Source organism: Pelodiscus sinensis, chromosome 24 (assembly GCF_049634645.1).
Source record: "Pelodiscus sinensis isolate JC-2024 chromosome 24, ASM4963464v1, whole genome shotgun sequence".
Lineage (NCBI taxonomy): Eukaryota > Metazoa > Chordata > Testudines > Trionychidae > Pelodiscus > Pelodiscus sinensis.
The window spans coordinates 13660496-13688259 of NC_134734.1; the positions used below are offsets into that span (position 1 = coordinate 13660496).

The 27764-nt window shown below is 61.0% G+C and overlaps 1 protein-coding gene across 1 annotated transcript; it reads left to right on the forward strand.

The window, feature by feature from the left end:
* The first annotated feature begins 336 nt into the window (after positions 1-336).
* Positions 337-23715, forward strand: NDUFS2 (NADH:ubiquinone oxidoreductase core subunit S2). The gene is made up of 14 exons (XM_075907060.1): positions 337-498; positions 2266-2372; positions 8252-8442; positions 11277-11397; positions 14692-14804; positions 15728-15802; positions 16594-16671; positions 17456-17541; positions 18419-18538; positions 19199-19328; positions 20493-20588; positions 21053-21136; positions 22952-23009; positions 23507-23715. Exons 1-14 carry the CDS (start codon positions 422-424, stop codon positions 23542-23544), a joined length of 1374 nt encoding a protein of 457 aa, XP_075763175.1. The 5' UTR covers positions 337-421; the 3' UTR covers positions 23545-23715.
* The last annotated feature ends 4049 nt before the right edge of the window (positions 23716-27764 follow it).

Consider the following 27764-nt stretch of genomic DNA (forward strand, 5'->3'; position numbering starts at 1 on the left):
AGGGCGGGGGGGGGGGCAATGAGAGGGGACCCAAAATCTGCCTCATTGAGCGCCCAGCTCTGGGGAGCTGCGGGTGAGGGGCTGGGCCCAGCCTGTGGCTGCCCAGGCCCTGCACTTGGGAGCCAGTCCCACGAAAGGATCCCGTGGGGCACAGAGCAGAGAGCCAGGCCAGCCCAGCTGCCCTCATCCATCATGGCACCCTGCTGCTTCGCCAGCACCGGCCGGGCAGGGAGCCTGCCCGCACTAAACATGGCGGCCTCTACGCCGCGGCGCCGGCGCGTTGCCCCCGCCTTTGCTCACACGCCTCCTTTGCCCTCACTTAATATGGCGGCTCCCCGCCAGCTTTCCCTACGGGGCTGAAGCTGCCCGGGGGCGGTGGCGGGGTACTTCCGGCCCGGCTCGCCGCGGCGCCGCTGGGAAGATGGCGGCGCTCAGGGCTCTGCGGAGGCTGCGGGCACCTTCAGGGTCATGGCTCCGGCTGGGGGCAGCGCCGAGCAGGTGAGACCCCCCCCTCCCCGGCGTTTCTCCCCCCTCCCCCTTCGGCCCCGCTCCCCATTTCCCCGCCCCCTTTTCCGTTGGAATCTCCCCCTCCCCCCCCCTTTCCCGGTATCTCCTCTCCCTCCACGCCCCCCCCCGGGCACCCTTTTCCCTGGCATCTGCCCCCACCCCCTTCTCCTGCCCCAGCGCTTCCTCTCTGGCACCCCCCAGCTCCCCCTGCCCTCCAGGCATCCGCCTCCGTCTTCTGACCCCCAGCACCGTTCCCGCCTCCCCAGGCGTCTCCCCCTAGGCTCCTGGGATCCCTCCTCTTGTCCTCCCGTCCCCCCTCCCTGCACCTCCCCCGGGTCTGCCCCTGTCCCCCAGGGATCCTGTGTCCTGCGGGGTGTCTCTTCCCAATCTCCTGGGCATTGTTCTCTCCCCCTTTCGGGTCCCCGTCTTCCGTGGGACGTTCCCCGCCCTCCCCAGATAAACCTTCCTCCACTTCTTTGGTACCTCTCCCTTGCCTCTTGAGACCACCCATTTTCTTGGGGGTCATTCTTGTGCCTCCTGAGCATTGTCATCCGCTGCGCTCCCTGGGGACCCTTCCTCCTTCCCCCAAGGTATTACCAACCCACCTGGGAGGCCTATTTTTTCCCCCCCTCTCATAGACTTTAAGGTCAGAAGGGACCATTATGATCATCTAGTCTGATCCCCTGCACAGTGCAGGCCACAGAATCTCACCCACCCCTCTTAGAATAATCCTCTCACCTATATCTCAGATATTGAAGCCTTCAAATACTTTGATGGCCCCAAGATGCAGAGAATCCTCCAGCTGTGATCTGTGCCCCATGCTACAGAGGAAGGCAAAAATCCTCCAGGGTCTCTGCCAATCTACCCTGGAGGAAAATTCCTTCCCGACCCCAAATATGGCGATCAGCTAAACCCTGAGCATGTGGGCAAGACTCACCAGCCAGACACCCAGAGATCCCAGCGCATGCCATGAGGCTGTTCCATTATTACTCTTGTGGCAGTGAGCAGGCCCCGGAAACTTACCTCCTGCAGAAACCAAATTGGCTGTAGATGTTGAGTGTAGCCCATGTGCCTGACTAGTTCCCATCACTGGGTGGCTCCGGGGGTGGGGTGGGGGGGCTGTCATACAACCCCCTGCCTTGTGGGGCCAGATGTAGGTGGTGCCCTTGTGCCAGAGTGGGCATACTGTACATTGGGCATCCCTCAGATGTCCTTGCTAATGGCCATTGATCTGGGGACTAGCTAGCTCAGACACTTTGAATGAAGCCTTGCTCTCCAAGGTTACCAGTTTGAATCCTGCCAGCATAAGTCTGGGCTTTGGTGGTTTTGGAAACTAGATGAGTGGCTGTCTTGCTCACAGTGCATGACTGTCCATTGCAAAAGTCACCACCACATGGACGCTAACGGACCCTTTGGCAGAGAGGGATTGATGGGGCTATTACACCTGAACTCCCTTCGTCCTTAGACGAGCCCCACTCGATCAGGCTTGAGGGTGGATGGTAGGGAGCCAGGTGTTGAAGCTAGTACTGCTGCTCCCCAAACTAGGGAGAAGTAGGCTCCACGGCTGCCAAACCTCATGCTTCCCATGATCAAGCTCTCCCGTACAAGGCACAGTTTCACTTTCAGTCCCCTTTGTTTCCCATCCTTCCCCACTTGCCTGGCAACAACCCCTTTAAAAGCCTACAGAGTCTGAGACTAGAGACAGGCAGATTGAATGAAGTTGTCAGTTTGACCCCCTTTCCTTCTCTCCACGTCTAGAGGCGCCAAGCAATGGCAGCCGGATGTCGAGTATGCCCAGCAGTTTGCAGGTGCAGTCATGTACCCCACCAAGGAGACAGAGAAATGGGTGGCTCCTCCCTGGAATGGTGAGTTCTGCCGGAGGCAGCTGCCCCATTAAATGCACCATTGTATTGGCGGTTTGTCACATTTTAAGTTCAGAGCCAAACTCACCATGGGGGGCTGGAAGGGGGTAGCCCCACCTCTGTGAACGTTGCTGGACTTACAGTGGAGTAGCCCACTTGGTCCTGATCCTGGTGTGACCTCTGTGTAGATGCACCCCTGCGTCTTCATGAAGCACATTGCAGAACCAGATCCCAGCGGAAAAAACAATAGTGGGAAAACATGTGGTCAGCTTGGGGAGATCTTCCTTAGTTGAAGGTGATGTGGTTTTTTTTAAAAGATTTCTTTTAATAGGCACCTCTCTTTTTATAGAAGCGATTCCTTGGTTTTTATTTTAATGTAAATGGAAACAGGGTTTTGGATTTGAAACTTCTCTTTGCTGCATTAGAATCCCAAACACAACTGCTTTGGGCATGAAACAATGATGGCAACAGGTGTGCTAGCACTAGCTATCACCTTGCGTTAGAGCGGGGTGGGGAACCTTTTTTGCATTGGGGCCAATGACCCACAGAAAAATCAGTCGGGGGCTGCACACCAGTGAGAAGCAACATGTAAAGGTCCTGAGCGAGAAGGAAAAACACACTCCTCACATTCCCCTCCCACACCAGAGCCTAGGGGCCCCAGGCTAGTAGATTTTCTGTGCACCATCCCTGTGGGTGGCAAGGGGGCTGGAGCACCATCGTGGGCTCCCCGATTCAGGGGGGATCCCTAAGTCTTGGGGGCCGGATCCAGGCAAGCTGGAGACCACATCTGGGCCTGAGGCTCCCCACTCCATGTTAAAGAGAGCTTCAGGTTAGTCTGTTTTAACACAGCCAGACACTGTGAGACGTCTCTGCTGTGCGAGACGTTTTTAAGACATTGTGGCTACGTCTACACTGGCCCCTCTTCCGGAAGGGGCATGTAAATTTCAAGAGTCGTCGTAGGGAAATCCGCGGGGGATTTAAATATCCCCCGCGGCATTTAAATAAAAATGTCCGCCGCTTTTTTCCGGCTTTTAAAAAAGCCGGAAAAGAGCGTCTAGACTGGCCCCGATCCTCCGGAAAAAGTGCCCTTTTCCGGAGGCTCTTATTCTTACTTCAAAGTAGGAATAAGAGCCTCCGGAAAAGGGCACTTTTTCCGGAGGATCGGGGCCAGTCTAGACGCTCTTTTCCGGCTTTTTTAAAAGCCGGAAAAAAGCGGCGGACATTTTTATTTAAATGCCGCGGGGGATATTTAAATCCCCCGCGGATTTCCCTACGACGACTGCTGAAATTTACATGCCCCTTCCGGAAGAGGGGCCAGTGTAGACGTAGCCTGTCTGTAAAAGATTTTTAGCTCCATCCTGTGATATGGGCTGGACACGAGAGCACGGAATGATGTTCTCTGGCGCATGCTATGCGGATTGGGCTAGAACAGGGGTATCCAACCTTTTTCGGCACAAGATCACTTTTTGAATTTAAGTGCAATCCAAGATCTACCTCACACTCAAATACCCTGGCCCCGCTTCCTTCGTGCCCCTTCTCCGAGGCCCTGCCCCTGCTCACTCCATCCTCCCTCCCTCCTTCCACCCCTATTCTCCCTCCCTTTCATCAGGCAGGGGCAGAGGGTTGGGGCGCAGGCACTGGCCTTGGGCTAAGTGATTTGGAGTGTGAGAGGGGCTCTGAACTGAGCCTGGGGCAGGGGTTTGGGGCACAGGCGGGGGTTCATAACAGGGGCAGAGGATTGGCACTAGCTTCAGCTGGACACTGCTTACCTCAGGTGGCTCCTGGGTGGTGGTGCAGTGAGGCTAATGCAGGCTCACCCCTGCCCTGGCCCACTGTCAAAAGCAACCAGCAAACTCCCTTCATCCCATGCCCCCTCTCTGCTATGTGGAGATAGAATACAGGAGGAGAGGGGGGCACCCTGACATCAGCACCCCTCTTCTCCCTTCCCTGCTCTGTACCGCAAGCAGGAGGCTCCCAGAGAAGGCTCATTCCAAGGCAAAGGGCAGGAGGTGAGCAGCTGTACGGTGAAGGGCAGCTGAAGTGCCCGCATTTGATAGCCTTTTGGCCAAACTAGTCAAGATCACCTGTCAGAGGCTCCAAGATCTACCAGTAGATCCCGATCGACTGGTTGGTGACCACTGGGCTAGAAGATCAGAACAGTTGTTTCTGGTCTGAAAGTCTATGAACCAGCTGATTGTAGAAGTAAATAAGAAGATGAGATCCCAAGTGCAGGAAGTGGGCTGGAGGGCCTTGGTAGGAAGAAGGTAGGAGACACGCTTTCCCTAAGGATGTTACCTATTGAGTAATTGACTAATCAAACAGTCAATGCATTTTCCATCAACTATTTGATTAGTTGATAGGGTGCCTCTGCCTTTGAAGTATAGCAACAGCCCTAGGGCTGTTGCTACACTTCAAAGTCAAAAGTGCCCCGTGGAGCCCGGGGTCAGCTGGGGATCCATGTGGCACTGCTTTTTGAAACACTGTGGGGAGCCCGGCGTCAGAGTGCACGTGGCATTTCAAAGCAGCAATGCAACGTGGAGCCCGGCATTAGCGGGGGAATCCTCAGCTGATCCTAGGCTCCATGTGGCACTGCCGCTTTGAAATATTGCTTACAGCCTGGGGGCACCTTTCTGATGGAGGCAGCAATGGGTGGAAGGCGGGGAAAGGAAGCGACTGGTTGATTTCCTTGCTGTAATCCATGCTGCTGCTAGTTACAAGGAAAAGGTATTTTGCGTGAAATGCTGCCCGTGATTTTTAGCTGGCATATCCCTTTAAACCAGTGATCTCCAGCCTTTGTAAGCCTGAGATCACTTTTTGCATTTAAATGCAAATCAGTATCCCCCTCAAAGCCAAACACTCTTGGCCCCCTTCCTTCCTGTCCCTGTTCACTTCATCCTCCCTCCTTTCCCCATCCTCACTCACTTTTCTCAGGCTGTGGGAGGAAGGAGTAGAGCTGGGTGTAGGGGAGGGGGATGTGGACTCTAATCTTGGGCTAAAGGATTTGGAGTGTGGGAGGGGTTCTGAGCTGAGCCTGGGCAGGGAGTTGAGGTGCAGGAGGAGGTTCAGGCTCTGGGAGGGAATTTGGATCTGGAGGGAGCTCAGGGCTAGAGCCGGGGCTTGGGGTGCAGAAGGAGTTCAGGACTGGGGCTGGGGTTTGGAATGCAGGTTCCAGCTGGGCACAGGTGGCTTCTGGGTGGTGGTGCAGGGGACTAAGGCAGGCTTACCCCTACTCTGGCCCTGCAGCACCCCCAAAAGCAGCCAGCAAACTCTCCATCCCTGCTCCTCTGCTCTGTGGAGATAGGACACAAGGTGGATGGAGGGGCACTGTGACATTAGCACCCCTCTCTTCTTCCTGTGCCCTGCACAGCAAGTAAGAGGCTCCTGGGGCTGGGGGCAGCTCCAAAGAAGAGGGCAGGAGCAGCATGGCAGTGCTTATGGGGCAGGTGAAATGATGGCACTTGACAGCCTCGTGGCCAAACCTGTCATGATCACCTGTCAAAGACTCAAAGATCTGCCAGTCTAGACCAGTGTCCCTGTAGCAGGCAGACCTGTGAACGCATTTGCTGTCTCTCGGCACTGAGACACGTGCTGCCAATGGAGCGAAGACAGTCAATCGTAGGCAGGCTAATGTATGACCTATAATATCTGAGCTAAGACAAAAGCAGCTGACTGATGTGTCAGCTGACTGCTGCAGGGTTTGGAGGGGACTTCTCCCATGCATAATGCATTCAGGGCATGTTCCCTTGGTTGGAGGAGCTGGTCTTGGCAGCTGTAGGAAGAAGGGGGTGACTGCACATCCTGTGTCTGACACCATTGGGGGCTTGTATTTGGGGCACAGTGGGGTGGGCCGCATGGCTATGGAGTTGTTCTGAGTAGTCTGCTGCTCCTCGCATGCGTGTGGTGTGTTCGGGTGAGCTGTGCTAGGCCTGCTGTTGTGGGAGACTGTACACAACAGGCTCCCTGTGCCGAGTGTCGTGTGGTTTGATTTATTTTATATCCAAGAGAAACCAGGACACTCCAGAGAGACTTAACCACTTTCTTATTTATTACAAGCTTTAAGCAGTTAATATAGTTGTTTAAGTTTAACAAGCCTTAAAAACTGTGACTATACAATTTAAATCTTAAATACTATAGATTCTAAAGCAATTAATAGAGCACATAGCAGTGCAAAAACAATTAATAGAAGATCTACTATAATACAATAATAAAGCCTAGTTCACTTACACTTCATCTGTATGCCAGCTACATTCCCAGGCAGGAGGTTGTGGTTACTTTGATTCCCACCTGTCGGAATGGCGTGTCCTTTTGAAGCCCGGATGAGGGGTGTATTTACTTCTATTTACAGCCAGCAGGACCCCTGGGTCAATCCTGTGCCCTCCTTCCCATTGATTCTTCTTATTAAGCCCATTTTATAGCAAAGCGAGACTTGGTCGTTTTAATAATATTAGCCAATTGGTTACGTATTGTGTACGATACCTACAGTGCCTCTATTTGGGGTACATCCTGCTACTCAGGATGTTGCAGAAACGACATGTATAGTTAACAGTTTTATGGCTGGCTGTAATTTTTGCTTATCAGAAACAGAAATACCAGTACAAGGTTGCTTGTCGTGTTTTTGGTGTGATTTTGCTGTGCCATGCTTAATCTGCATTGTTATGCAAAACATTCCTGCCTGGCCTGCGTATATGCACCACACTTGAGACGGGCCTGGGTTTTGCTTGTTAGAGATCCGCACTGTGGTCAAGGCAGACTTCATTGTCAAGGCAGAGCTGTCTTGGCTCCTCTACACTGAGTCACCATTGCCAGGGCTCTGCAGGCGAGCTGGGGCCATTCTGTGATGTGTGAATGCTGCAGCAGCGCCGTTTGCACTTTGCTGAGCCCCGTTACTTGAACTATCATGATTTCCCCTGGAGTTTTGTCCCCTAGGGACAGTGCGGGTGGCTCTGCAAGTGGCCGAGAGAAACCGGAGCTAAAGAGACTCCTCTTAACCGATGTGCAAAGGGGCAGTGACTCAGTCTGGATTGGGAAGGTCCCCTTGGCGCTCTGCAGGGCCTGGGGGCGGCTGGCAGACCACAGGCCAGCCCGTGGGCTGCACATGCATTTGGAAGTGGAGTCCTGCTAGGGGTGGTGCTTTTGGGCATTTGGGATGGACTATGGCTGCTTGCTTTGGGGATTCTCCCATTGCAGCAGCTCCAGCCCCATTGAGGGAGACGTGGTCTGTTTTATATGAGACATTTGCAAGATTTTCCTTCTATCCCCGTTGAGCAGAATTCAAGTTTGGGACAGTTTGGCCCAGAAGAGGCTTCCTCCCGTGTGGCTTCTCAGAGGCAAGCGCTGAGCTTCTGTGCTGGGAGCCGGAGGGAAGCCAGGTTGTGCCCTTCACTCCTGCTCGCCACAGCCAGAAGCTCCCGGCCTCTGGACTCGTGGGGTGCTTGCTGCCCGTTAGCCTGGGCTGGGCATAGCGACCAGTGGGGGGCACTTCCGCAGGTTGTCCCCAGAGCCAAGAAAGTCTTGAGGGATGTGAGGTGAACAGGGAGTACTGAGAGCGGCAGACGTGGGGTGGCCCGCTGGACACGCCACTCCCAAATCAAGCCCAGTGTTTACCAGACTGAACCACTCATCCTAGGGCTCCACTCCTCAGGTTTGCAGGTTTGCAAGGGAAGTATGTGCAGGGGGATTGCATTGGCCAGCTGGGGGGGGGGGGGAGGCTGCCCAGCCACGGGGCATGAACCATGGGGCCCGAATTCCCTTTGGTCTCGTCCTGCTCAGCCCTTCTAGCACGAAGGGGCAGGAAGGCCATGGATCCCCTGGAGCGCTCTCCCCTGCCCGGAGGTATGCCCTGCCATCTCACAGCCTCTCTTACTCTCCCCGTGCCTGAGCAGACAAAGACCCAATACCTGAGAAGTCCCTCTCCAACCTGACGTTGAACTTCGGGCCCCAGCACCCAGCTGCTCATGGCGTCCTGCGGCTGGTCATGGAGCTGAGCGGCGAGACTGTGAAGAAGTGCGACCCCCACATCGGCCTGCTGCACCGTGGCACAGAGAAGCTCATTGAGTACAAGACCTATCTCCAGGTAACCGTGGGGATGTGGTGTGATCCCCAGGACCCTGGCTAGCAGGGCAGACCTGTGCCTGCCTGAATACCCCGGTCACAGGATAACAGTGTGGTGGGCTCCATCTGCCTCCTACTCTGCTGTTTGTCCTGCAGCTCTCCAAGGGCTTCGGCTCCCAGGCCGGCTACTCCCTGAGGGCCTGATCCCATGGTCACTGTGCAAGCCCAGCTCCCTCTGAACTCCCTGGGGAGTCTCCGTGGTGGCTACATGACAGGGCCTTGGGGGTTCAGCTGCTTCCTGTCCTTGCTTCCTGCCTGCCCCACCCTCTGTGCCACCCTGGAGCCCGACTCTGGAAAGCGCTGATGTTCCAAAGGAAGGCGCATCTCCAGCCTCTTGCATGTCAGGGTCCAGTTCTCTCTGCCCCGGAGAGAGGCAGGGATTGGGGGCTCCCTGCTCTTCTGTCCCACAGCACTGCCCTGCAGTCAGCAGTGCGGCCCTAGCTGCCTCAGTGCTTTTCGACCCAGCCCTACCTGCCAGGTGGGAGGGGAGTCCGGGGCAATTTGCCTTGCCTATGTTGCTGAGTGACCTGAGGCACTCTCACCCTTTCTGTGGCAGGGGTGGGCTGGAGGGTGCATCTGGGGGTGTGTCTTGAGATATACTCTGCCTAGGATCCCCGAACACGGGGCGAGGAGAAGCAGCCAGAGTGCAGAGCGACTGTTTAAAGAGAGACAGCGTTGTCTGTTGTTTGAGTGGGCAGTCAGCAGCCCGAACCCCTGGGTTCCAGTCCCGCTTAGCTCACTGTGAGGCAAGGCCCTTTCTGTCTCCGTACGGAGGATCCTGGGGTCTGATTTCTGTTGGTAAAAGCTTTGGGACCCTGGGGGGGATGGGTGCTGTGGGCGGGGCAGCCGTAGGGAAACTCCCCTGTCCCACCCTTTGGAGTAAAGAACAAGGGTGACACAAGCAGGACGAAAATCACGCACGTGTATGTCCCGTGTTTGACAGCAGACGTCAGCAGCTTCCGAAGAAGCCGGGAAGCCAGAGTGGCCTGCCAGACTTTGCATTAGGACCTGGCAAAAGGATTTCTCATGATTTACTGCCCTGATCCCATGTAACCTTTCTAGCAGCGCTCGAAGGAACCCAGCTGAGTTGAGCGGGGTGGGAGCCAGAGTGCTCTGACCAGGCTTGGGGCACGCAGCCAAGGCCGAGGACATTCAGTGACGTGCTCCCTTGGCGGCCAAAGCCGTCTGGCCAATGAGCGAGTCCCTAGGGATGCCTGCACTGTGCGGAGGGTGAGGGGGGGAGGTGGGAGCCGATGTGCGTGGGGAGCATTGCGGTGGGGCAGGTGTATCCAGTTCTTAAAAGCCGGCTTCTCACGGGCACCAGCTCTTGCCTCCCCTCCTTTTGCTGCCTCTGATCCAGAGGGGGAAATGCATGGAGTGGAAGGCCCAGGCTTATCGGTTAATCATGTAGCTCTCTCCATGTTCACATCCCTACTCCAGCTGCCAGCCTAGCCCTGCATCTGAGCGGTGCTGCACACGCTGCCTGTGTCTCTAGAATGGCTGCGAGCAGAGGAAGGGACTGGTCAGGTCATCCCCAGCTCAGCCTCTGGGCTCTCCCAGGGATGCCAGCTGTGCTCGTGCCCCTCCCCCTGCTCTTGCAGGGAAGAAACAGCTTGTCCTTGGCACGCACGCCGCCCTCCTGCAGCTGAGCGGACAGAGCGGTGCCGGCCTTGGGCTGAAAGGGGATTACCCCAGTGTCCAGGCAGGGAAAGGAAGCCACAGAGGCCTAAGGAGTCCGTGACAGAACCAGGATCCTCATCTCCTTCCAGCCCCCCGACCCTCCTCTGAACAGCATCCAGCCAGCACATTAGGACCTGAAAGCAAAACAGAACCGGCTGAGAAGCAGCAGCACCCCACAAGCTGCAGGCGTGGCAGAAGGGACGTTTGCTTGGGGGCAAACTGGCCCCACTCCTCCCCCCCGCGCTTTGCAGGGGTTTCCTACTGTGGTGCTGCAGAGGGAGACCTGCACCAGAGTTCCCCAGTTCCTCGCCCTGATTTCAGTACAAACCCACGCACTCTGGTTTTCATCCGTCAGCAGAACAGTCGCACGGGGCACGGGGGCCATTAGAAATAGCCGACTGTGTAGGCCAGTGGTTTTCAAACTGAGATGTGCCCCCCCAGGGTGTGTTTACGATGGGGCCTGTCCTAGCCCTCACAAGGGGCTGTGAAGGTTGCGCCACCCAGTCCCTCTGCTCCCCCAGCTCTGCTTTGGCCCTGGCTGCAGTTGCAGCCCCAGCTCTGTGGCCTGTCCCCCACTCTTAGCTGCCAGCCTGGGGTGTGTATGTGAATACATTCCCCTACTAGTAAGCGGGGAGAGAGGAGAAGTTGGGGGACCACTGCTGTAGGCGTTGTGCAGGGCTCCTTCCAGTATGCAGTGGGGTTGCTCTCGGGTGAAGGCCTGCGTGTATGTTACTTCAATCGTCCCAGGTCTTATCAGTCCCTGAGTGGGTGACTCCCACTAGTCCTGGGGCCGGTGAGTGCGCCGGGGGCTTTCTCCCACCACTCTGCTCTGGAGCAGTGCCCAAGGCACCAGGCTGTCTTTTGGTGAGACCCTGGCTGCTTGGGTGCACGTAGCGAGGCTGGGATGCTGGTGCCGATGCCCTTGTCCGGTCTCATCCTGGGGAGGCAGGAAGGAATGACCCAAGCTCCCCGGCAGTTCTGGCTGGCTGCTCAGCGGCCTTGGGCACTGTTCCCCTTACTCAGGGTGGGTGAAGAGATCCCCTCTGGCCCACGAGAGTTGGGGTGACCCCGGAGCCAGGCTGGGTCCGCAGGCCGACGGGCCTTTCTCTGCCGCAGGCTTTGCCGTATTTCGATCGTCTCGACTACGTGTCCATGATGTGCAATGAGCAGGCCTATTCCCTGGCGGTGGAGAAGCTACTGAACATCACTCCACCCTTGAGGGCCCAGTGGATCCGAGGTGAGCCGTCCTGCTCCTGGCCGGCGTCCCCTTCCCTGCCGGGCTGCTCTGTGGAGGCGGGTCCCAAAGGCAGCCAGCCCCTCCCCGTTCCTTCTAGGAACCACCCGCGTCGTCTTTACGCCCCTCCCTGCCAAACCTGCCCTGTGCGCTCTGGCTGGCGCCCAGGTCGCTGGCTGGGTCTCTAGGAGAATCGGTGGTGCCAGGCACCCTATGCCCATAATGCACTGAGCGAGCAAGAGGCTCCAGGCCATGTTAGCAGCCGGGGGTCTCGTGCTCAACCAGACCTCGGTTTCTCCAGGGCTCTGTCGCCCTCTGGAGGGCGGGGGATGAACCTCCGGGCTCCCTGCATATCCTGCCCCTGCTCCCACATCCCCATGCCCAGCCCCTCAGAGCCCATTGCTGCCATTCTGAACGAGGGCACAAGAGGCACTGCAGAGAGGTGGAAGGCGCCTGCCACTGCATCTTTCCTAAGACAGACTTGCCCTGGGCCCGCGAAGGGCTGAGCCCATGGCTGGCACGGCCCCTTCCCCTAGTGCGCGTGTGTGCCGGAGACGCACCGCTCTGCCCCTTCCCCTAGTGTGTGTGTGTGTGTGTGTGTGTGTGTGTGTGTGTGTGCCGGACACGTGCCGCTCTGCTTCTCTAGTGCCTGAGCGTGCCAGACACGCGCCACTCTGCCCCTTCCCCTAGTGCGCGTGTGTGTGCTGGAGACACACCGCTCTGCCCCTTCCCCTAGTGCGCGTGTGTGTGCTGGAGACACACCGCTCTGCCCCTTCCCCTAGTGCGCGTGTGTGCTGGAGACACACCGCTCTGCCCCTTCCCCTAGTGTGTGTGTGTGCTGGAGACACGCCGCTCTGCCCCTTCCCCTAGAGTGTGTGTGTGCTGGAGACACACCGCTCTGCCCCTTGCCCTAGTGTGTGTGTGTGCTGGAGACACGCCGCTCTGCCCCTTGCCCTAGTGTGTGTGTGTGCTGGAGACACGCCGCTCTGCCCCTTCCCCTAGTGCGCGTGTGTGTGCTGGAGACACGCCGCTCTGCCCCTTCCCCTAGTGCGCGTGTGTGCTGGAGACACACCGCTCTGCCCCTTCCCCTAGTGTGTGTGTGTGCTGGAGACACGCCGCTCTGCCCCTTCCCCTAGTGTGTGTGTGTGCTGGAGACACGCCGCTCTGCCCCTTCCCCTAGTGTGTGTGTGTGCTGGAGACACGCCGCTCTGCCCCTTCCCCTAGTGTGCGCGTGTGCTGGAGACACGCCGCTCTGCCCCTTCCCCTAGTGTGCGCGTGTGCTGGAGACACGCCGCTCTGCCCCTTCCCCTAGTGTGTGTGTGTGCTGGAGACACGCCGCTCTGCCCCTTCCCCTAGTGTGTGTGTGTGTGTGCTGGAGACACGCCGCTCTGCCCCTTCCCCTAGTGTGTGTGTGTGCTGGAGACGCGCCGCTCTGCCCCTTCCCCTAGTGTGTGTGTGTGCTGGAGACGCGCCGCTCTGCCCCTTCCCCTAGTGTGTGTGTGTGTGTGCCGGAGACGCGCCGCTCTGCCCCTTCCCCTAGTGTGTGTGTGTGCCGGAGATGCACCGCTCTGCCCCTTCCCCTAGAGTGTGTGTGTGCCGGACGCGCGCCGCTCTGCCCCTTCCCCTAGAGTGTGTGTGTGTGTGTGTGTGTGTGTGCCGGACACGCGCCGCTCTGCTTCTCTAGTGCCTGAGCGTGCCAGACACGCGCCACTCTGCCCCTTCCCCTAGTGCGCGTGTGTGTGCTGGAGACACACCGCTCTGCCCCTTCCCCTAGTGCGCGTGTGTGCTGGAGACACACCGCTCTGCCCCTTCCCCTAGTGTGTGTGTGTGTGTGTGCTGGAGACACGCCGCTCTGCCCCTTCCCCTAGTGTGTGTGTGTGCTGGAGACACGCCGCTCTGCCCCTTCCCCTAGTGTGTGTGTGTGCTGGAGACGCACCGCTCTGCCCCTTCCCCTAGTGTGTGTGTGTGTGCCGGAGACGCACCGCTCTGCCCCTTCCCCTAGTGTGTGTGTGTGCCGGAGACGCACCGCTCTGCCCCTTCCCCTAGTGTGTGTGTGTGCCGGACGCGCGCCGCTCTGCCCCTTCCCCTAGTGTGTGTGTGTGTGTGTGTGTGTGTGTGTGTGTGCGTGCGCCGGACACGCGCCGCTCTGCTTCTCTAGTGCCTGAGCGTGCCAGACACGCGCCGCTCTGCCCCTTCCCCTAGTGTGTGTGTGTGTGCTGGAGACACACCGCTCTGCCCCTTCCCCTAGTGCGCGTGTGTGCTGGAGACACACCGCTCTGCCCCTTCCCCTAGTGTGTGTGTGTGCTGGAGACACGCCGCTCTGCCCCTTCCCCTAGTGTGTGTGTGTGTGCTGGAGACACGCCGCTCTGCCCCTTCCCCTAGTGTGTGTGTGTGTGTGTGTGTGCTGGAGACGCGCCGCTCTGCCCCTTCCCCTAGTGTGTGTGTGTGCTGGAGACGCACCGCTCTGCCCCTTCCCCTAGTGTGTGTGTGTGTGTGTGCTGGAGACGCACCGCTCTGCCCCTTCCCCTAGTGTGTGTGTGTGCCGGAGACGCACCGCTCTGCCCCTTCCCCTAGTGTGTGTGTGTGTGTGTGCCGGACGCGCGCCGCTCTGCCCCTTCCCCTAGTGTGTGTGTGTGCCGGAGACGCACCGCTCTGCCCCTTCCCCTAGTGTGTGTGTGTGCCGGACACGCGCCGCTCTGCTTCTCTAGTGCCTGAGCGTGCCGGACACGCACCGCTCTGCCCCTTCCCCTAGTGCGCGAGTGTGCCGGACACGTGCCGCTCTACTTTTCTAGTGCACGAGTGTGCCGGACACGCTCCGCTCTGCCCCTTCCCCTAGTGTGCGAGTGTGCCGGACACGCGCCGCTCTGCCCCTTCCCCTAGTGCGCGAGTGTGCCGGACCCGCTCCGCTCTGCCCCTTCCCCTAGTGTGTGTGTGTGCCGGACATGAGCCGCTCTGCTTTTCTAGTGTGCGAGTGTGCCGGACATGAGCTGCTCTGCTTTTCTAGTGTGCGAGTGTGCCGGACATGAGCCGCTCTGCTTTTCTAGTGTGCGAGTGTGCCGGACATGCGCCGCTCTGCTTTTCTAGTGTGTGAGTGTGCCGGTTGTGTGCCACTCTGCCCCTTCCCCTAGTGCGTGACTGTGCTGGACATGTGCCACTCTGCACCTTCTGCTAGTGTGCTGGACACGCGCCACTCTGCTTCCCTAGTGTGCGAGTGTGCTGGACACATGCTGCTCTGCCCCTTCCCCCAAGGCTGCCTGCCTTTCTCTGACGGGGGGTCTCTCTCTACCTCCATCCCAGTTCTCTTCGGCGAGATCACACGGATTATGAATCACATAATGGCTCTCACTACCCATGCCCTGGACGTCGGGGCCATGACTCCGTTCTTCTGGATGTTCGAGGAGAGAGAGAAGGTAAAACCCAGAGCTTGCTCTAACTGCGCTTTCCTGGGGCGCAGAGCTGGGCAGCCAGAATCCAGTGGGTCGGTGGCCTCTCTGCTCCAGCATCCTGTCTAGGACGGGCCATAGCATGAGCCTCTGCAACCAGCTCCCACCCCACAGTGCAGCGAGTGGGACAGTACTGAGATGGGTGGAAATTTTCCTGGCCCAGCAAGGGAGGGAAGCGGGTGGTTCAGCAGGGACCCTGGATCTGGAACAGGGTGATTAGCCCTGGGAGGAATTCCCCCTTGGCCCAGGGACATGCTGATGGCAGCCTGAGTCAGATGGGGCCGCCCATGAATCGGCTGCTGGCTCAGTCACTGCTGTGGAGTCTGCAGCCCAGGCCGGTGCTAAGCAGCCCTTTGCCAAAGCCCGGGGTAAAGTACACAGGCCCTGGGGAACCTACTTTTCAGGCTGCTCTCCTGCCTGGCTCCCTGGCAGCCCTTGGAGGCGCCTGGTCCTTGCCTCTGACGTGTGGGATGCTGCCCCACGGTCTGCTGCTTGGGTAGCCAGAGAGGAGCGACTCCCGGGAGGGCAGTCTGTGCTGAGAGCCAGGCTTGGTGCGCTGGCTGTAGCTCACGGGGCAGCCTGGGGTACACTGACTTGTTCTGTGGAGCTCTCTGGTGCGTCCTGGTTTACAAACGGGGTCCTTCCGGGGGGGTGACCAGCCATGCCAGGGTGTTGGCAGGAAGAGCTGTTGGCTGCTCCTTGTTCCCCCAGGGAACAGGGCCTCTGGGTTGCTCTGTGGGGTGGATCTGGCCAAGCCGGCATCGCTTCAGGGCTGGGGGGGGGGGGTGAGGAGGGATTTTAAGGCTGGCCAGCAAACTCGGTTTGCTCGTGCTTGGTGCCCTGCGGGCGCTGGGCACGTGGGTAAGCCGTGCTCTTTCTGTCCCCTGCAGTTGTTTGAGTTCTACGAGCGGGTCTCCGGGGCTCGGATGCATGCGGCCTATGTCCGGCCAGGCGGGGTGCACCAGGTACAGTGCTGCGCTGCCCTGGGCCTTGCTGGCCTATAGCTGCCTCCCTCTGACCTCTCCTTCAACCTGAGGAAACCTGATTGGGGGCTGGGTATGGGCCCAGGCAGCTGCCCAGGGGGAGCTGGGGTGGGCGGAGTCACAGAAGGGAGCCTGTGCTGGATTGGTCAGGTGCACCCAAGCCCCTCTCTCTTCACAAGCTGCACTTCCTGCAATGGTGCCCCAAAGCCTGGGGCTTGAGGGAGGCCGGTCCCTGCTGCTGAGTCCTGCAACGGTGGCCAGGAGCCCCAAGGGAAGGGGGGGCACTGCACCTCCCATCTGCTCCCAGAGGGAGGACCCCCTCGCCCCACCGTGCAGGGTGCCGAAGGGGGCCGGCAGCATGCACTTGGCACAGAGGCAAATGTGCCTCCTGCTGCTGCATGTTTCATGCCCCGGGCCCAGAGCTGGGAGCGTCGGGGTCCTCGACCCGCCCCACAAACTGGCATAATAGGGACTGACCGGTCAGGGTTTCGCCCCAGGCTCCCCTCTCTCTCCTCCAGGTTGGCCTGACATCCAAAGCCAGGCAACAGGTGCGCCCTGCGGGGCTCATGCCCTCTGTCTCTTGGCAGCCAGCTTCGGTTCTGAGCAAACACAGGGCTGCGGGGGAGGGGAAGCTGGCTGGGGTCTCGCCAGCACTGCTGAGACTTGGCAGCTCCTTGGTTCTCCAGGCATGTGTCCCACCCCCGCCCCGTGGGCGCGCACATGTGCTGTAGGAAGAGCTCAGACTGCCTGGGCTAACCCCCTCCTTCCCACAGGACATGCCCCTGGGGCTGATGGACGATATTTACGAGTTCTGCAAGAACTTCTCCATCCGGATCGACGAGCTGGAAGAGGTGCGGCTCCCAGGGGCCACTGCCGTGAACTGGGGTCGGATTTGTTCCCTGCAATCAGGCCCTGCTCCTCCCTGCGGAGGGGACCCCAGCATGGAACCTGGGAATGCAGGATCCTCCCCCACCCTTCCCTCCAGCCCCATGAGTGCCTGTGTCTTGGGGTCTGTGAAGGGTTTTGTGCATTCTGTCCCCTCTCCAACCGTGGGTGAGGCCAATATGGCTCACCCCCTGCAGCCTCCTCCAGGTCCGTGTCAGCTGATCCAGACCCCTCAGTTTCTTTGTAGTGAGCAGGTAACACTGCTACAAAGGGAGCTAGGGAGGGGAGCTGCTGCCCGAAGCAGCTGGCCAAGCCCAATTCGTAGCCAGTCCCGTGGGTGGGAAGGCTCTGCAGCCTGATGGCTGGGCTGCTCTGCTTGACCGTCTTGTGCATAGTTGGTGGCCTTTGAAGACCATATGGCACCATTAGTCAAGCTGTGGATTGTGGTGTCCTAGGCAGGTTCAAACCCCTGTGCTTACATCACCGTCAAGGGCCGAAAAAAGCAGAATCCTGCCTCCTACTGCAGGGGGGATGGAGGGAGACTCAGTGCGGGACGTGAGCATAGGCGGTTAACACCCACTGTGTTCCACTCCTGAGCTGGCTGCATTCCCCTGATGGGGAGGGTACATCCGTGGGGTGAAATGCCTCCGGGTGCTTTGGGTGCCAGGGTTCTGCATCGCGTGTGGGCCTACAGGTATCCAGCCCCTGTTTGTAACGTGCACCGGGTGGGGATTCCCTGTCCCCTGACAGATGCTGACGAACAATCGGATCTGGAAGAACCGCACGATTGACATTGGAGTCGTAACCGCAGAGGAGGCTCTCAATTACGGTTTTAGGTACTGTCCTGGCCCGGGGGAGCGTGGATTGGGGGTAGAGAGCATCCTGGGGCAACAAGGCCTGTCTGCTCCGGCTCTCCTCTCCTCCCCTCCTGGCCAGCCTGACTGGCGTCCCTGTGGGTGGCTGATGGTGAGGGAAGCGGTGAGCGACCCTAGCGCGGGGGTGGGAGAAGATGCCCCTGGTCTGGGAGGGAAGTGGCCATTGGGGCTGGTTCACACTGCCCCACAAGTGGTCCTGGAGTAGGGGCAGCATGAGGGGTGTCAGAAGTGCCCCCTAAGGATTAAAGGGGGGCTGAGTCTGAGGCCCTGAGCTGGCTCTGCGGAGGCAGCCAGACTGGGCTTCACTAGGGCCAGCTGGGGAGAGGCCCCTGGAGAGGAGGCCTGGTCTCAGCCTGTCAGAGCCACCCTGCCCAGTGTGCAGGAGCCAGGAAGCTGGCTGGGGACAGAGGAGCATGGGTGCCGGGCCTGGGTGCTGGCGGGCGGCAAACCCTCACTACAGCTGCAGTGGACCTTGCTGGCGCCATCTGGCGGCTAGAGCCAGGAGAGCAGAGTCCTCTGAGTGCTTTATCTGGCTTTACTCCCTCCCCACCCCCCGGCTGTTCCTTGGTTTCCCCAGCCCTGGTGCGCTCGTCACGCGCCCTTGGGGCGGGGCTTAGTCTGTGCTCTTGGAGCCCTCTTGGGCCAAGGAGGCTGCCAAGCACCCAGGCTCCAGCAGAAACCTCCCTTGGGCTGTGGATTTGGGAATGGCCCCTGGAAGGGTTGCGCTCTCCTCAGCCATGTCTGGGGTTGGTCCCTGCCAGGCCAGGGCCCTGGGTGGGGTGGAGGCGCGACCCGGCCCCTGCCACTTGGCTGACCCTTTCCTCTCTGCCCGTCCCAGTGGGGTGATGCTCCGCGGCTCTGGAATCCAGTGGGATCTCCGCAAAACCCAGCCCTACGAGGTGTACGACCAGGTGGAGTTTGACGTTCCTGTTGGGTCGCGGGGCGACTGCTATGACAGGTGCATGCCGCACGGGGGGGGGGGGTGACTCCGGGGCGGGTTCCTTGGGGTGAGGGGCTGACCCCAGGAGGGCCATTGTCCCAGGGCGTGTTCTCTGGGGATGGGGGGCATGTCCCTTGCTGAGTTGCCCAGGGGGAAGGGAGGTGCGTCTGATTCTATAGAGCAGGGGCGGGGAACCTTTTTCAGGTTGGGGGCTGCTGAGCCACAGAAAAATCCATCGGGTGCCACACACAAGTGAGAATCAACACAAACCAGCCCCCACTGACATGGCCCACGTGTCCCTCACGCACCAGAGCCTGTGCTAGTCGATTGTGTGTGCTCTAGCCCTGGGGTGGGGCAGCAGGGGGGCCGGAGAGCCAGGGCAGGGGGAGCCCTGCTTGGGGGGCCGGATCCAAGCAATCCAGGGGCTGCATCTGGCCCCCGGGCTTGAGGTTCCCCACCCCACCATAGTCTCCAGGGGTGGGTGTCACCTGGCTTGAGCCAAGCAGCCTTCTCCCGGTGGTGCCCAGGGTGCTAGTGGGGGTGGAAGCTGCACAGGGCCCCTCGCGGATGTTGTGGGGCCTCCTCCGGTCTTGGCTGTTGGCCTGCCGGTTCTGCTGCCTGGCCCCAGCAGTCTGGACTTGCCCGGGCTAAGCCTGCTTCCCCCCCGTGGTGCGGCAGGTACCTATGCCGGGTGGAGGAGATGCGCCAGTCACTCCGCATCATCCTGCAGTCTCTCAACAAGATGCCCGAGGGGGAGATCAAAGTGGATGATGCCAAAATCTCTCCTCCCAAGAGAGCTGAAATGAAGGTAAAAGGCTGCTGAGGTCTGGGCCGGAGGCGGGGGAGTGTCTCTAAGGTGCACTGTGGCCTGTTCCAGCCTCCACGGAGGGCATGTGCTGTGGGAAGTCAGGGCACCTGGCTTCTTGGCTCAGCTGTGGTGCTGCCTTGCTGCTTCCCTCCTGTGGTCACAGCCTCACGGGAGGGGGCAAGGGCTGGAGCCCAGCTGGGGTACACTGGTGCCGTTCTCTCCAGCCTTCCTCTGGGCGGGGTCCCAAGGCCAGCAGCCCAGCAGGCGTGACAGCCTCCTGGGTCTCTGGCTGAAGGTGGCCACCAGCCGCAGGCGGCTGCTGGCCTTGGGCGACTCCCGTTGCCCCATGGTCCTGCCTGGCTGAGGAGCGCTGCGCCTTGCTGGGCCTGGGAACGAAAGGGCGGTGGTGTTAGTGGGTTCCTCACTGTTCTGCACCTGGTGCTGCAGGGTCCAGGCTCCCTGGCCTCAGTGCGAGCCCCTGATGGGAGGGAGAAGGAAGATGGGCTTGTGAGCAGCCCTCGAGCCTTGGATTCAGCCCGGTGTGACCCTGGGGTGTTGCTAGCCTGCTGACTGCCTCAGTTTCCCAGCTTGCCAAGCAGAGAAACAGCCTTTCCTTTCCCGCCCCGCGTCTGGCGCCTGCGGTCAGCCTGGGGGCTCCGTGCTCCCGCCTGCTGCAACAGCCACAATCCAGATAAGCTGCCATCCTTGGGACGGGGGCAGGTCAGGGCAGCGGTCGCCCCCAGGGGAAGAAATGTCTTTGCCCGCCTGGGACGTAAGGTGGCGCCCTCACCCTGCCTTGTCACTAAAGACCCGGTACCGGGGGATGGGAGGTGGCTGCCTGCACCCAGGGCTGGGAGTGACACGCACAGCGTCGGCCGGGCCCCTTGTGGTACCGCACAGGGTGGGGGAATCCCGGCAGCCGCAGCCAGGAGCAGAGGCAGCCACGTTGCAGAGCAGCCAAGTGACTGGGCCGGTCTCATGGGGTGAGTTACGGTCCTGAGGCTGCCCAGCGCGGCCTACCTGCTGCTGCACCCCCCAGGCGGCCGTCTTTTCGGGGGGACGGGTCTGCTGGGAGGGGGCTGCGGCCCATGGGAATGGCCGCTTTCTCTGTTGCAGTGTCTGCCCAGGCAGCCTGGCTGATGCTCTGAATTCCCTTCTGCGCAGACCTCCATGGAGTCGCTGATCCATCACTTCAAGCTGTACACAGAGGGCTACCAGGTGCCGCCCGGAGCCACGTACACGGCCATCGAGGCCCCCAAGGTGCCTGCTGTGCCCTTTCCTGGTCGGCGGGGCCTTCGCCCTGAGTTCTCTCCTCCCTCACTGGGGGCAGCAGTGTGGGTCATGTCCCCGTTGTAGCCCCCCCCCACTCCCACCGTTTCACCTGTGGCCTGTGTAGCCCTGGCTCAGCCTCTAGTACAGGGCTTCTGCCCCTCCCCCCTCCATGGGTCCCTGGTTCTGCTCTGTTGAGAGATGCTGGGTTCGGGAGTGTCCCAGAATCCTTTGCGCCAGCTTCCATGTGCACCTGTGCCCCTCCCAGCTGGGACAGGCTTGTCCTGCCTGACCCTATGGGTGTGGGGCCCTGAGGCAGGTGGGGCAGGGAGAGGGACACCAAATGCCACCCCCTTCTCCTGGCACTTGTGACCCACCTGCAGGGCTGTTTATCTGTGTGAGAGCTGCCGAGCCTCTGCCTGCATCACCAGCACCCTGCTCCCTCCCTCCTGCAGGGCGAGTTCGGCGTCTACCTGGTCTCCGACGGCAGCAGCCGCCCCTACCGCTGCAAGATCAAGGCCCCTGGCTTTGCTCACTTGGTAAGAGATTTCTGGGGTGTCTTGCGTTAGAGGTGCCCTGAGGGGGGGAGATGGGGCTTTAGGGGCGCTGCTGGGGCAGTCTGGCTGCCTCTCTCACTTTAGGGGCCTGCCTGGGCACTCCAGCTCCTCGTGTTGCGTGGGAAGCTGCTCGTGAGCAGTGGCTTAGTGTGGGGCCCAGAGGTTTCCTGGCATGACCCGGGCTCTGCCCTTCCTTGTGAGCAGCTTCCCCTGTGCTGAGCTGCGGGTGTACTCTGGGTCCCGAGCTGCTCCTGGAGTGTCTGGCACAGAAGAGGGAAGTGCAGCAGCCACAGCTCAGCCAGCCAAGGGGCTGCAGTGGGCTCTTGGCTGCTGGAGCTGCTGGTCCAGTGCAGCCTGCAGGGCTGGGCCCCGTGCTGAGTAGCTCTAGCCTGGCTTGAGGGAGGCAGCGCACACTGGGTCCCGTTGCCAGGGAGGGCGGCTGCACCTCGATGGGGCCGAGGCTGGTACGGGTCGCGTCCTGGGGGTCCTGGACTGGGTGGCTCAGATCACTGGGGTCCTGAGTCGCCCCGGGGCTGGAAGGATCTGGTCTCAGCCTGCGGCTGTCAGGCCCTGCTTGTGTGGCCCCAGCTCTGCCTGCCTGGGAGTGGGTGGGTGGGTGGAGGCGGGGCAGGGGGCCACAGGTGCATGTCCCAGGTGGTGGCTAGAGGCGGGACAACCATAGGCAGGCTCCCAGCAGTGGCTGGAGGTGGGGTGGGGGGTGGCTGTAGGGACACGTGCAGGGGTGGATGAGAGTTTTGTGGGGCCCAGGGCACGGGGCCTATTGAAGTGCAGGGCCTGGGGCAGCACAATTTCGCGCATGCGCCACGGCCACGGCCGACAGGTAGTATTGCGTGTGCGGGGCCTATTGAAGCGCGGGGCCTGGGACAGCCGTGCTCACCCTACGCTATATCCACCGCTGCACACGTGGCAGGTGGGGAAGGGCTGTAGGAACTCACCCCACGTGGCGGGTGGGAGGGGGGCCATGGGGATGAGCCCTGGGTGGCAGGCTGAGGCAGGGACAGGAGCCGTAGTGACATGTCCCAATCAGCGGCTGGAGGTGGGGTGGGGTGGGGTGTTACCCATGTCCCGGGCACTGGCTGGGAGGACACGTTCCAGCCCATGTGCAGGGTGAGTGCTGTTGCACGGAGCCGCTCCTATGGAGGCTCAGGACACATGTGCCTGGTGGATTCTCCTGCACCACGGGCCTGGCTCAGAAGCTCTGCCCCCGGGGAGGCGTTCCTGTTCCAGGGCTTGGCCCGGCAGCCTGGGTGCCCTGCGGCTTCTAAAGCAGAATGCTCCAGAAAGGGGCAGCAAGTAACTGCTGTTTTTGCAGGACCTACCCAAAAGCAACGCGCTCAGTTCTCTTCGCTAGAGCTTTGCCGATGCTTGGCGGTGGGCGGGCCGGGCTGGGTCAGTTTGGGTGCAGAGCCCTGGATGCCTGGCAGCCCCTCTCCCCCAGCACCTCATTGTTCCCTGCGGGTGCTGCCAGGGCCTGGCCAGGCTGCTGGGCCCCTCCGCCTTGGGGGAAGGGCTGTTCTGGAGCTGGCTGCAGCCCCCTGGGAACCCAGGCTCCTGCTGTCACTGGTTAGGCAGAGCCAGGCTGGCCTGTCCCCAGCCCTCTGCTGTGCAGGGCCCTGAGGGAAGCTGGCCTGGAAAGCAGCATGGGAGGCGGCTGTGTGGGCCGGGGTCCTGCTGGTAGCACGTCTGTCACTGTCTGCGTTGGCCAGGGCGCCGAGGGGTAATAGAGCCAGTAGGCCTGGGCCTGGCTGCTTCCCAGTCGCTGTCTCTCTCCCCCAGGCCGGCCTGGATAAGATGTCGCGGGGTCACATGCTGGCGGACGTGGTGGCCATCATCGGTACGCTGGGCACTGGGGCTCCAGGGAGGGGGTGTGGGCAGCCAACAGTAGGCTGTGGAGGGTGGGGAGGGGGCTGGTGACCCCACTGACTGGCATTGCTGGGCAGGAGCGTGGTGGGAACGTGCTGGCTAGTGCGGCAGGTCCAGGGTGCCCTGAGCCTGGCCCTGTGGACTCCAGCGCAGTGTCCTCTGGGAGACCTGGTTCCTCTTAAGTTGGGGGGCAGGCGGTGCCCCTGCTCCTCCTGCAGGGGGGGCTGGAGGGTTTGGCTGTGGCGGGGGTGCTGTTGACTCCCTTGTTGCTGGGCAGGGAGGGTGCGCAAGGCTGCTCTGGCCAAACCAATGCTGGTGGTACCGTGTGATGGGCACAAGCCCTCCTGCAACTCCCTGGTGCTGCTCCCATGGCCATCCGACCTGACTCCCTGGCGGGGGAGGGACCCGGGGCTGCGAGGACTGGCTGGGCCTCCCCTCGCCCTGTCTAACGGCCCCTCTCCTCCCCAGGCACGCAGGATATCGTCTTCGGGGAGGTGGACAGATGAGCTGCTGGCCCTGTGGGCGGCCGCCTGCGAGCCAGGAGCAGTGACCTGGGAGCCCTGCCCTCGCTGTGGTGCACGGTGCCAGTCTGGGCGGGCCGTGTGTGGGTGGGTGCACGTGTGGGTGTGCGCTGCTGCCCGTGCCGGGACTGCGCTAATAAAGCTCCCTCTGTAGCCTCCTGTGGTTTGGTTCTTAAACTGAAACCGAATGAGGAATCGCCTCCTTCCCCCCGGGCCGAAGCTGCAGCAGACAGGCTAGGGCTGGGCAGCAGCCTCCTTGGCCCCTGCTCTAGCCCTCAAGCTTCCTCTCAAGTCTGTCATGTCCTGTGCTCTTCTCCCTCCCCCTCCCCTCCCCAGTGTGGGGGCCGGGGGGCTGTGTGGGTTGTGGTGAGTGCGGGAGGGGATCCCTGTCATAACGCGCTTTGTGAAACAGGCCGTTCCCCAGGCAGCTTCCTGCCGCTGCAGGGGGAGAGCAGCTGTTCTCCCCGGGGCTGAGCTCAGCCTCTGGCCTGGCTCAGCTAGGGCCGTCCCTCCCACACCTCATCCTGACTCCCCCAGCACAGCCCTCTGGCCCCAGACCCACCCTGCATCCCCTCGTCCAGGGCCTACAGCCCCTGGAGCAAGGGCTAGTGGGGTGCCTTCAGGGAACACCCATGGACCCCCGCCACGGCTTTTCCTCCAGCCCCTCCCTGCATGTAACAGCCAGCGCATTAGCGGCCGCCCCAGCTGGTGCACAGCCCGGCCCCTTGCCTGCAGCCCCCACCCTAGTGCCGCTCGGAGAGGACATGGTTGAAAGTCACAGCTGAGGTAAGGGGCTTGGCCTTAGTCCATCCTGCTACCCTGGTTCAACCAGCAATGCTGCACGGGCCCATAACTGTGGGTGGGGGGCTGGGTCCTCAGGGGCCTCTTTGGCAGGTGAGGATGCAGCCGCGCCTGGGGTTCTCTGGCGTGGTCCTGCCGGGCTCTGGGCTCAGCCCAATGCTATGTGCACTCGAGCAACGGTCTGTAGGAAAATCAAATACACAATCAGCACTGGTCCAGTGGGCAGCTGCCCTGCAATGGTGACCCTGCCCGCTCTGTCCGCGGCACCCGCTGGCTGTCAGGCAAGGGGACGATACGTGTCCAAGGTTGTGCAGAGCCAGGGGGAGCCGTGTGGCACAGGAGGCTGGGAAGGATGTAAGGAGCCAGCTGCACTGGGAGCTCCCATACACCGCTCTAGCTATGCGAGCTCCGGCTGACCTGCGTAGACAGAGGCAGGCCGGTGGGAGCGGCTCTGCATACGGCACTAGTCACTGCGTATGGTGACCAGGGCGGGGGTTCACGCTGGTGCCAGCTCACACGGGGCTCGGGGAAGAGCTGCGGGAATGATTTGGAGGTTGGGAAACCAGCCGGAGGGGGGACACTTGACCGTCCTGGCCTACGGTCACTTACAAGATGAGCTGATCAGTCTGCAGGCCTGTCCCAGGTCTCTCTATGCCCAAGGTAGGTGCCTTGTGGTGGGAGTTTCAGCAGTGCCCACTGTTCCCCTCCCATTGCAATAATGTGACCATTCCACCTGGCCTCTGTGCAGTAGCAGGTTCCCCCAGCGGGGTGATCTCGCAGGGCCTGCGCTACACGCCGGCAGTAAGGCCTGGGGCCCAGGCAAATTGAGGTTGGAAGTAAGATGCAAGTTTTCCTGAGTGAAGATAACTAGCGAGTGGCCCTGGTTCGAGAGGAGCACGGTGGATCCTCTGTTTGCCTGGAGTCTTTTCAGTCTCTAGGCTAAGCGCCCACCAGGGCTTACTGCAGGGGGAAGGGGGAGGCGGTTTCTCAGGCCTGGGTTAAGGACCACAGTGGTCCCTGCTGGCCTTGAACTCTGACAACTAAGCTCTGGCAGCTGCACCTGGGCACAGGTGGCACAGGGCGTCCAGGGCTGACGTGCTCCCAGGAGGAGATGTGTGTGTGGGAACGGGGGACTTGTCACAGGCGGCGTCTTTTCCAGGGAACTGGGGGGTAATCAGTTGCAGCCTGGCTTGGGATCTGTTGTTTTTGGGGGTTCTCACTGGAATTTCGGGAAAGCCCAGCCCTCAGGGTATTCAGCCCTGTTACAGACTGAACACCTGAGCCAGGGCATGGTGGGAGAGGTGCCCTCCCCCTCACCGAGTTCCCCGGCCATCCTGCTTCTGGAGGGAGCTCCCCCTGGGAGCCCAGTGGCAGCATGCCCAGGACCTGGAAGGTAAAAGCCTCCTCCCGGAGGAGCAGAGGCAGGATGTGAGTGCCCCTGGCTGGCATCCTGCTGCCCCCACAGCTGAGGGCCTGGGCCCTGCAGCTCCCTGTCTCCGTACCCCAGGGAGCGGGGCTGTGCTGGCAGTGACTCATGGTCAGAGCCTGTCCTAGCCTAGGACTTCATTCATGGGTGCCTGAGGGCGGGGGAGGTGCAGTGGGGAAGGGACCCAGAGGTGACTGATGCCATGGCGGGGAGGGGAAGGCCACCCTGGGGGATGTGACAGCGCCCTGTTGATGGGACAGTTTTGGCAGGGCCATGAGGGGGCAGTACCCATCCCTGAGAGCTGCCACAAGCCACCTATGGAGGGAATTAAGGGTTCGCTCCCCGCTGAGGACTGCCCTGCCCCCTCCCCCCGCCCCGGGCTGATGGCCAAGAGACCTGCACTAACTCCCCCACTGGGCAGCTCCGTCCCAGTGTCCACCTGAGTGGTGGGCAAAACAAAACGGTGCATGTGGGGGAGTAAATGCAGCTGCCCAGAATCCTCCTGCTTTACACCCTCCTTCCCTTTGACCAGTTCCTGGCCCCTTTTGGCCAGGCTGTGCCCCCCCAAATCCCCCGGCCGTGGTGCGGGTCCCGCGCTTACAGGCAGGGGCAGGAGCCGGGAGGTTCAGGGACTGCCCTGATTCTGCTTAGCAAATGAAGTGGGGGGAGGGTCCCCGAGGTCGTGCCCCCCCCCCCCAGCTGTGCCAGTTCTGCTCCGAGGGCTGGGGCCTCTTTTGGAGCTGGCAGGGAGGGGGGATTCTCTGGCCATCCCAGGGCTGGGTAGGGGAGCGCCCCATGCTCCTGTTGGAACGGGAGCGCTGCAGGGCCATGCAAACGCCTCTGGCCCTGCACAGCATTTCCTCTGAGCCCTGCAGGCGGATGCTGCCGTACAGCCGCTCTGAGTGACATAAGCAGGGAGTTAAGATGAGGTTTGCTGCTGCTCAGAGGGGCACTGCCAGCTGCTCCAGCTCAGCAGGCACGGGGATCGCCTTGGCCCCGGGCTTTCCCCACCCCCTCAATCTCCTCAGCCTTGGATTTCTGCCCCTATCAACCACCTCCGGCCCTTTGGGGTGGGGCACGATTATAACAATTAAAAGGCTTGTTTTTTCCCTTGAAAGTTGGCTTGGCTGAGCGGGGCGGGCGCTAGCCGTCCGCTCAGGGATGCCTTTAATGCCCAGGGGGAGGGGTTGTGCGGAGTCAGTGGTGCTAAGGGGAGGCCAGCTAGGCTGTAGACCGTGCCCCTTGCCCGGCGCAGAGCAGCCCAGTCCAGCTGCACCGGTCCAGGGAGCAGCCGCAGAGGAGCGGAGAGGGCACAAGGCCGTCTGTGGGGCTTGGCAGAGGGCGCTGAGGCAGCTGCAGGGAGGGAGGGAGACGGGTCTAGCCCCCACCTGGTTGTGATTATCTGTGAACCTGCCTGGCAGGGCTCTGGGGCAGGGGCAGATCAGTGGAAGGACTTGGGCTGTGCGCTGACTTTGGAGCTAGGGGGCACTGAAGCTGGGGGGGCAGGCCTAGAACCAAGAGAAGGTCTGCCCCCCCCCCCCCGGCCAGCTGCCAGGCTGGATCTAGCTCAACTCCATGGCATGAACAGCCCTAGCCAGGCTCGGTCGAACCCAGCTGTGGCTCTGGGCACTGCCTCACCAGGAACCTGAGCAAAGCTACAGGGCAGCAGCCCCCGGGGCAGAGCCTGGGGGACAACATGGGGGCGACGGGACGGAGCTGGGCGAGGTTGGTGCTGGGGGACGTTCTCAGATTCAGCAACCCCCCTGCTCCCCACCCATGCACTAGCCAGCCCCAAAGGGCCCCTAGGGTCAAAGGGCTGCACCCAGCCTTTGGGTGCCTGGCTGTGCTAGGGCTTGAGCAATTACCAAAGGCCTGCCAGCGTGCCCCTTCCGGGAAAGGGCCTGGCCCCTTGAGAACCGCTGGCTAGTTCCCTAATGCAACCCCAGCCCGGCAAAAAGGGAACTGCGCCGGGCGCTGG